The following is a 9,822-nucleotide window of genomic DNA, read 5'->3' on the forward strand; positions in this document are numbered from 1 at the left end:
ACCGGTCCTCATTCAGAGCCTGTCGGTGATTGCCTGGTGTGTATGTGTCTGTTTTCCAGGTCACGCCACGCAGTGTGTCGTTGTGGTGCCCCCCCCCCCCCCCCCCCCCCCCCCCCCCGCCAAACTGATTCATGAGAGGAGGGTGAAAAATGCCTGGGGCTGCTTTGTCTTTGTCAGCAGAGGTGGTTCCTGAGGCAGCTGCACAGGCTGTGGGGAATCTGGGCTCCCTTATCAGTACTTCCAGAAATCTGCCCATTCCCCAGGCAGGGCAACATGAGTGCCCGGCCCCATCTCCCACTTACTGGGCTTGCTGTTGGGTGAGATGGTAACGAGCCTCCGGATGACGCTGGGAGACTGCTGCAGGGGAGGGGTCCGGCATGGCCTCTCGTCCACCTCAGGCTGGGATGTGAGCAGGTCCCCGACTAGGACCCGCTCCAGGCTTCCGTCATCCATGCCCTTCCCCAACCACCGGCCACATGGGAACCTGAGGGTCAGGCAATAGCCTGTCAGAACTGCCAGCTCCTTCAGCGTCCCTGATCAGCAAAGGCCATCAAAAAGCCAATCCCTGAGGACAGGCTCTGAAACTGGGCTGGGGATCCTCAAGGCCCTGCTCCTCATCCCACCGTGCAGCATCAGGGAAGCCACCCGAGTGATGGGTGGCCTGGAACCTGTGCACAGCGATGTCATACACCTTCACTTGTAAAGCCCTCCTTCTATTTCTTTTCAGGGCATAAGGCAGAGCCAAACAGGAAGTTGCCTCCGCCTATCACAACCTAAAAGGTCTCCCTGAGAACCCCACATACCCAAGCATCAAACACAGCCCCTGGTGGTACACCTAGCCCCACTGTCTCAGGGCATAGCTGAGGGAACACTTACTTGTAGGTATGTCCGGTGATCTCATTCCTGACCATCACATACTCAACAAGCCATTTGGCATACAGCCCAGAGTTATCATGGCCTATCTGCACCGTAGTGAGCTTCCCCAAGTTCTGGTACTGCGAGAGAACAGCCAAACAAAGAAGATGGGGTAGGTCAAGAAAACAGAAGAAAAGCGCCACACTCCTCAGAGGCACACATCTGACTGGCTCCCTGCAACGTGGCCCCCCAGGATCGGCAGGGGCAGAGCTCATGGCTCCACCTACTGCCAAAGCTGGCAGTATATTACTAACTCATGAGGCACGATGCCAAGAAAGAAAGAGACCACTACCTGGAGGAAGACTAGGGCCTGGGAGCAGAAGGCTCTGGAAATGGCAGAGCAGTCTGAGCTCTCTGTGAACATTTGGGCTCAGCAGCTGAAAGAATTCTTGGGGATTTTTCAATACACCATGGACAAGGAGGTATGCAAGTCCAGATGCGTGCCTTCCAGCCAGAAACCATTTAGACAGGGCAGGTTCCCCATCCTCAGGTCAACCCTTGGCTCTGGCCTCTGATCGTCTTGGGACAGGTCAGCTGTGCTGAAGCATAACACTGTATAGAGCAAGGCCTCTAAAACCCTGGAGAAAGCTTCCCAAAGTAGCTGTTGAAACTCAGATCCCCATAGAGCCTGGGGCTGTGGTCACCGGATAACACGTACCTCGAAGGTCATCTCTAACACATTCCTGGGAATCTGCAGTATCTGTGTCTCACCCAGTTCTCCCGAGATGCAGATCCATGGGTTGGCGGTGAACATGGAGCCCCCCAGCTTCTTGCTTGGTACGATCAGGATGTGGTAAGGAATCACTGTTTAGGGGAAGCCACAAAGGCATTGGAGGGGATCGGGAATCCCTCCCATACCTGAGAGGGCCCTGACCTGCCCCAGGTGTGCTGGCATGATTGGGGTTCCTGGTACAGAGCCTGGAGCAGCAGGTCCTGAGGACCCAGTCTCTGGCTGGCTTAGAATATTAGCCAATCTTCCCCTCAATCTCACTCCTCCCAGGGTTATCACCCAAACATCCAAATCCAAGCCCATCTGCAAGCTCAGAGCTAAGTAAACCTGTTCCTTAAACAATATCACTAACTCAACACTGCACTGAATTGCTTTTCAGAGCACTTTTCTGTCTATCATCTCAAGGACTCTAATAACAATCTCCAGAGAGGCCAGACAGGTATCACAATGCCTCTTCTGAGGAACTAAGAGGGAAACAGTTTCCCCCAGGTCTCCTATATTCCAGTCCAGTGCTGCTTCCACTGAAGCCTACAACCCTTCTCTCTGAGAGGGAGGATGGGTGTCATATAGAACAAGAGTCCACACTGCTGAAGCTGCTGAGTCACTGGCCAAACAACTAGTCATGGGGCAAATTCAGACCACCCCCCACCAAACAAAGCATCCTAGCACCAAAGAAAGTTGAGGCTCCAAGGGCCTTTCTTAGACCATTTTAAACCCTCTTCCTCGCTCTGCAAATAGGGAGACTGAGCCCCACTGCAGGAGTAGACACTGCTCACAGATCCATAATGAGTTAGGGCAGAACAGGGCCTGGACCCAAACCTCCCACTGCCCTCTGAAGTTCTTTCTACTACTTCAGGAAGAGTTGTTCCCTGGGGGCTACTCTGAAACTTTCTGTGATGCTGAATGACTCTCTCAGTCCGAAACAAGAGGGAGGTTTCTTTACAGGTGTGCAGGGAGGGCAGTGAACTTCACCCCCCACACCCCACTCCACCTTAGGCCCCCAGCGCCCAGGACCACAGTAACAACACAGTGGCCAAAAGCGCTCAGCTCCCTAGTTCAGAACAAGAGTAAGAAGCTTGAGAGAAAATACAACCTCCAAGGAGGGCAAGTACACCTCTCTCGCCATAGAAGAAAGTACAAGTGATAATCTTTCTTTAAAAAGGGGACAGTAAGTTAGCCTCAGACAGGCTCATGAAGACTGGCATTGGGAAGGCTAGTGGGGAGCACAGGGCTACTCACGGATAGTTGTGAAGACGTTGGTAAAGCAGAAGTAATCGACGGCATTGAAAGAGAGGAGGTGATAGAGGAACTGCTCCTTCTCATCATCACAGCGCAGGAAGGCATAGCGCTTGTACAACTTTCTGTCGGAGAAGAGGCAATACATCAGTCTCCCAGACAAAAGGAGGGATAAGAGGCTAGAATTATTCAGTTCTGGAAGGACACAGCTAAGGGAAGAATGTGAGTCAAGCCTCAAGCTCTTTAGGGCCACCGAAAAAAGGAACAAAGCCAGCTACTCCAACTGAGGGCTAGAGGGAAAGTGGCTTTAGCTACAGCAGGAACAACAAAAATCAAACTCCACCTGTGTCCAAGAGTTGACGTTACTATAATGTAAAGTGTCAGAAGTCATGGGATCTTCTTTCCTAACCTGAGGGCTTCTATAGGGCATCACCCAGTGTATGGTGTAGGAGTAGCAACAGCAGGAGGTCTGTGGTCACCATTCCTTACCAGGGCTAGTCTCTGACCCTCAGCAGACCTGAGACCCACAAGTCAGAACACTGCTCTGAACATGAATGTAAGCTGAGGACAGCTTCAGAGGCAAGGAATGGAATGATCCAGGTCACAGGCAAGGAAGAGCTGTGCAAACGATGTCCTTCCCCTCTTTTCAAATTTCCTCCCATCCCCACCCCTCATCCACTGCTCACTCATCAAAGGCCAACCCCTCTGCCTCACACTGCAGGCCTTCTGGGCCTGCACAGCAATGGTACCTTCCCCAAGTAGCAGGGACAAAGAGAGCCAAATGCACAGGCCCCCAGCACAAGAAGCACACAGAGAACAAAGGAAGGTCCCTGTCCTGCCTGCCCAGACTGCAGTCACCATGCCAGAGAGGTATGGGATTCAGTAGACCTGTGAGGTTCTACCTAGACATTTTATAAGGTAGGAAAATTCACCAACCAAAACCTACTCTGTGCAGGTGCTGGAGAGGAAAGCACCTATCCTCACATACAGTCTAGATGAATAAATCTGATAAAGGCCACAGTATAAGACATAATGAGTTGCCAAATGAAAGGCACTCTCTGGGAATTTAAAGACCCAGAAGTTTCGATGGTCCTAGAACAGGAGCGCCTGAAGGACAGCACAAATTTAGACGGGGGTTGTCGAAGAAGGAGAAGGACAGGGTATAAAAGCCAGTTTGGCTAGAGTTAAGGGCTCAGAGAAGTGATCAGTTAGCAATGAGACTGAAAAGTCTGGCTAGGGTAAAATGAAGGCAGGCCCTAAATATTCAGGCTAAAGAGCTTGTAATCTGCCCTACAACTAATAGGTTTCTTAGAAGTAAAGGGAAAGCCATAACCAACTTCAAGAAATTTGAATTTAGTACAGCTGAAGGGTGAAAGGGGCATGAGGATGAAACCTAGGGAGTGGCAGTAAATAAGGAGACAGATGGAACAGCGGCTAAGGACCTGAAATGTGTATGTGGGAGGTAAAGCTAAGCAAGGAGTCACACGAACTCCAAACTGTGAACCGAGGTAGGGAGAAGGAGTATTGGGAGAGGTACATGGTTCATGCCTCCAATGAAAGCAAATTTTAATAAGTGGAAAACAAATGGATAATAACACAGACCAACAGTGGTTAAAAAAAAAAAAGGAATGAACAAATACTGTAACAAATGCTATGGGTGCCTGGAGGAGGAATGGACTAAGTCTCTGGGGAGTCTAGGCAAACTCTGGCAAAGAAGACTTCTGACTATGCCCTGAAAGGGCTGAATACATCCTGAGAAGTGTGAGGGGTCTGATGTGGCTGGAGCTTTAAGCAAACTTAAGAGGAAGATGAGAGAGGGTAGGATGGAGTAGTAGGTAGGTTTTGATGAAATACACCTTTCTCTCTCCCTATATCCCACCCAAAACGCAATCTGTGGCAGCAAAACTCTCATTTTCTACTCAATGGAGTAAATTCTAAGCTTTTGTCCTCTAACAGGGCTACAGTTTAAAGAAACCAAAATTAGTCTCCTCACCAAAGTCTATGCCCTGTTTGCTCCTGCCTAGGCCCTTAAGTTCACAGGCCCCAGACCTATCCACTGCCCTAGACCTTCATAAAGTTCCTGGGCTTGACTCCCTCTTGGCTACCTCTCTGCCATGTTCTCCTGCCAACTTGCAGCATCTCCTGACAGACGATGTCCACACCGGCCCACAGGAATCACTCCTGCCCTGTCAGCCCCTAGTGCCCACACAGCCACAGATTTTCCCAGGACACACAACTGTCCTCTAGAATCTGGTATGCAAACAATTCCCTTCCAAACTCCAGGCTTAAATGTTCACTTGTTCTCTTTTAGTTGTCCTTCCAATCTTCAAATATTATTCCTAAACCTTTTCGCCACTAAAGGGAATCAAACGTAAGCACTTTAAGAATTGCTATTTTGTAACCTCTCAAAGTGAGCTCTCTAACCTATCAAGATTTTGAAACCGGTTTCTTGCTGTGGTTTAAACACACAATAAAGTCTAAAAAATTACATTTTCACTTTAAATAAAAACAGATGCTTCAGGTTTAATCAATTCACTTACACAAAATTTTCCCAAGGTCCACTTCTCTGCTTTATTGTCCACAGGGAAGTCACATAATAAAGGATACCATGAAAAGATGCCCAAGGAAATGCCAAAAAGAAAAATGCCCAATAGGCTTGCCAATGAAGAAAGAACCAAACATATTATATATAGGAAAAGACAGAGAGGTGGTAACTGAGAGGCAGAGAAGGGAGACAGCCTTCCTCCCCACTCCTGCTCTAGTAACTAGGGTATGGAACGAATGCAAAGGATATAAAATCAAGAGAAGGGAACTGTAGATTTAGTGGCTCCTAGGAGTGAGGAAGAGCAAGGACCTGGTTACTTTGGGCTGGCCTAGGCTCAGGACAGAACAAAAGAGATAGGGTATATCTTAGAAGTTTCTTTTTAATTCTCCAATCCTTTCCCCCTCAAGACAGGAAAGAGACCAAGAAAATGCCCTATGCCCAACAGGTATACAGGTCACTTGAGTGCCACAAGGAGAGGAGGACCCCAAAACTCTGAGGTATCCAATGAGGATTCCATCCTTTTCACTACCTCTGTAAGAAAGCTATTTGGGGGGGGGGGGGGGGGTAAAGATCAAGAAGGGAGGGAGAACACATGTAACAGAATTATTCTTCTACAGATAAAGAGGCAGAAGAAGAAATGTTACAGGGGTATAGATCAAGAAGGTAGGGAGAACACATGTAACAGAATTATTCTTCTACAGATAAAGAGGCAGAAGAAGAAATGTTACATCAGCAAAAACTTCAGGAAGAATATATCACCAAAACAAGAAAAGTCCTCCCATCTTCTTCATGGGAACTGATCCAAGGTAGAGCACAACAAGAGCTCATTGGTTGACCAATGGCTGAAAGAGCCTGGATAAACCATAGTAAGTCCCAGAAGAGAAACCAACAGCCAAAAGGGAGGACCACTGCTTCTTGGAGTGGCTGTGGCTAGAGGCCCGAAGAATCCAGGCCTTTAGAACTAAGTTAGGAAAAAAAAAAGAACTAAGAGAGCATGCAGTCAACTGATTATGTCTGAATGTTCCTACTAAAACAAGTGTGCTGTGTTGAGCAGTGCCAGAAGAGTTAATTCATCTACAGGAAAATATAAAAAATATTGCAGTGTAAGTGTACAACAGTGTTCTACACAGAAAGGAATAAAGAAATGCTGCAAAACCTTCATATGCAATTTGAGTTTAGCTGAATTCAGCAGTAATGATATACTGAATACCCTTTCCCTTCCCACAGGGGTTTCCAATCCCTCCCGCCATTCCCAGGAGCTGGTTATACTCCAAGTGGAGTGGCCTTACTTGGTGAGCTCATGGTCTGAGAGAAGCTGCTTCAGGTGTCTGGAAAGTAACTTTTTTTCCATGGACAGTCGCACCCATGCTCTGGCTTTTCCCACATCAGTCTTGATTTCCCCAATGTTCTGGATGTGCCTGAAGGGGGAAGGGGGAATGGGAAAAGGGGAGTGGAAGGTAGGGTGGGAGATGAACTCACTATCAATACCTCCCCTGTAACACCAAAGGAAGCCTGGCCAGGAAGCCCTACTGCATCCTGAGAGAGTCCATCTCTCTTATTCTCTAAATCCTGAGCTTCCATGTAACTTTGCCAGATAGGCTCAGCATAATATGGGGGGCTGGGGAGGAAGCCAGTACAGCTCTTAAAAAGCAAGGCTAACCCCAGAGGTCTCAGGCCTTGAAATACTCTGGCATAATTCTCCAAAAATGTCAGGAAACACAATTGCTTGTACAGCTCTACAAATGTATCATGAAGCACAGGACCAATGAGGAGGGATTCCTGGTTAAATGAGACACTGTAGAAGCCCAGATCACTGAGACCCTGCTATTTAAAGTGGACACCTCAGACTTCCCTGGTGGTGCAGTGGTTAAGAATCCGCCTGCCAATGCAGGGGACACGGGTTCAAGCCCTGGTCCGGGAAGGTCCCACCTGCTGTGGAGCAACTAAGCCCGTGCACCACAACTACTCAGCCTGCATGCCACAACTATGGAAGCCCATGCACCTAGAGCCCGTGCTCTGCAACAAGAGAAGCTACCACAATGAGAAGCCCGCGCACCGAAACAAAGAGTAGCCCCCGCTCGCCACAACTAGAGAAAGCCTGCGCACAGCAACGAAGACCCAACGCAGCCAAAAATAAATAAATAAATAAAGTGGACACCTAAGCAGCAACTGAAAGCAGGATTTCAGTGGCTTATTACAAATAAGCCCAGACTGACCTCATATCCTGAATGAGGGAGATTCTCAGGGGAGGCATGACTGAGCTGGCATCAGACTTCCTCCGTTCTGAATCAAGAAATATTCCTAGAACAAAAAGTTGGTTAAGTCCAAAGAGATCTGTATACCCAAATAGCTGACTACCCTTCTTATCTCAAATCACAAATATCTACAGAAAAAAGCTGGGGTTACTTTGGTAATAACACTTTGATCAATCATTTCATGAATATTAAGTACCTACTAGGTATCAAATTTTATACTTCTATGCATATTATCTCACTTAATTCTCTAACAACTTATAAGATAGCCATGGATGGTATCACAGAGGAGGAAACTGAAATTCAGAGAGGTTAGCTGCTTTGCCCCAGTCACCAAGTGGCAAAGTCAGGACTGGAAGGGACACAGATCCTCTGGCTCCTAATCCAGTGTGTTCTCATCATAATCCATGGAAGCAGTGCTTCCACTAGGAGCTACTACGCATGTCCTGCTCTTGCCTCAAAATGGACTACAAAAGAGCCAAGGGAATATGTAAAGTACATGATCCAGAATGCTTAGGACCTCTAGATACAATAACTTTATATCCTCATGTTTGGCCCAACATTTAAAATTAGTATCTTCATCATTCAGCTGTTGATAATTTTTGGCTACAGTTTATCCCTTGGCAATAAATTCTACAGCTTTCCTGAGAAGACTCTGCTCTCATACTCAGAAAGTGGACAAAAAACTCCTTGTGAGGCTACTTTGGGAGCTTTTGTACCTAGTTTTTTGCCCACTATTTTCCCCATGTTCAGTGCTAGCTGAGATCAACTAATTCAAGGGCAAAGACAACACTGAGTATATGCCTACCTTTTCGCCCCCACTTAAACTTATCTTTACCATTAGGACAAGAACATCTAAGAAAGTTAAACAAACTCCCTGGCAGAGAAAGGAGAATGAAGGATGGTATGAAGAGGAGATGCTGCCAAGAAGAAAAGGAAGGAGGGAGACTGTCCTGAAAGGGACACTGCAGGATGTTATAAAGAACAGTAGACCAGGAGACAAGAGGCCTGGCTCCTAATCTGGCCTCTTCTATCAATTCACTGTGTGATCTTGAGTAAATTAAATTCCTCTCTGGATCCCAGTTTCCTCCTCTTGTAAAACAAGGGGGCTGGACTAGATGATTTCTGGGGTCCCTGCCAACTCTGATATTTTTATTAAATAGAAACAGAAAGCAAATGGAAGGGATCATGCACACCAGGCCTTGACTTTGAGAAGTTCCAAGGCAGGACACTGACAAACAGGCTCTCTTAACTGATAGGATAGATCATCTCAGTGTTCATCTCAGAGAAATAAAACAAAAGACTGAAGACACTCTAAACACAGGACATCAGTATCAATCCAAATTCATTTAAAACCCAAATTTATTCTAAGACTGGCCTCTTGCTGATATAAATCTTCTATCTCACTGATCAAGTGTATAAAAACACATAATAAAAGCAAACCCCATGGTTTTGGCATGCTCTGTGGTTCAGAGAGCCCTGTGGCTTAAACATTACAGAGTAAAGACTTCACTGACCTGGAACAGTCTGCTACAGAAGATCACTTCAGTGGGGGATGGGAAAGTGAGTGGAGGGAGTTTGGCCAATGGTGCAGAGACCATCTTACCTGAGGTACTGAGGCTTCCTGATGTGAGTTTTCTCTGCCGGTTTTCCTGATAATGTAACAGGTGGGACCACAAGGCTGATTTCCCCTGGAACCAATGCAAGGGAGAAATACCTATCAGTTTAGATTTCTAAGGGCAAGGCATCTAGTGAGCAGAGTCAGAGATAATTTGAACATATAGATATGCACTTTTGCTAAAAAGTATCTGTCCTATTTGTTATCTCGATGTACACCCAGATGCAATGTATACAAATATATATCCCCTTACTAAAATCCAGGAGAAATATAAAGAAGAATGGAAGGGAAAAGAAAAAGAAATGATCCCCCACTGGGAATAGGAAGGACGTGGCCAAAAAAGAGCCTAGGAATGGACCAGTGGATAAGAAAGAAAAAAGCAAATAACCTATCAATCTCTAAATGGTCTTTTGGTTGAAGGGCAGCTTGGCTAGTGCATGATGGCTTTTGCACAGAGGAATGGATACCGAGCCTACAAGATTCTGTGACAGCTCCCGAATTTCCTAAAATATTTAAAGGCATTCCT

The 9,822-nt window shown here is 46.9% G+C and overlaps 1 protein-coding gene across 3 annotated transcripts in view; it reads right to left on the minus strand.

Annotated features, from left to right (window-relative positions):
* The window catches only part of DENND5A (DENN domain containing 5A), a 111,068-nt gene that overhangs the window by 5,163 nt on the left and 96,083 nt on the right, over positions 1-9,822 (minus strand). For all 3 annotated transcript variants that reach the window (XM_007459860.1, XM_007459859.1, XM_007459861.1), the window contains exons 13-19: positions 9,285-9,369; positions 7,643-7,727; positions 6,716-6,844; positions 2,885-3,006; positions 1,574-1,719; positions 877-995; positions 303-484 (exon numbers count right to left, since the gene is read on the minus strand). In XM_007459860.1, the coding sequence (XP_007459922.1) occupies positions 303-484; positions 877-995; positions 1,574-1,719; positions 2,885-3,006; positions 6,716-6,844; positions 7,643-7,727; positions 9,285-9,369 (868 nt within the window). The remainder of the gene's footprint in view (positions 1-302; positions 485-876; positions 996-1,573; positions 1,720-2,884; positions 3,007-6,715; positions 6,845-7,642; positions 7,728-9,284; positions 9,370-9,822) is intronic.

Source organism: Lipotes vexillifer, unplaced genomic scaffold (assembly GCF_000442215.2).
Source record: "Lipotes vexillifer unplaced genomic scaffold, Lipotes_vexillifer_v1.1 scaffold61, whole genome shotgun sequence".
Lineage (NCBI taxonomy): Eukaryota > Metazoa > Chordata > Mammalia > Artiodactyla > Lipotidae > Lipotes > Lipotes vexillifer.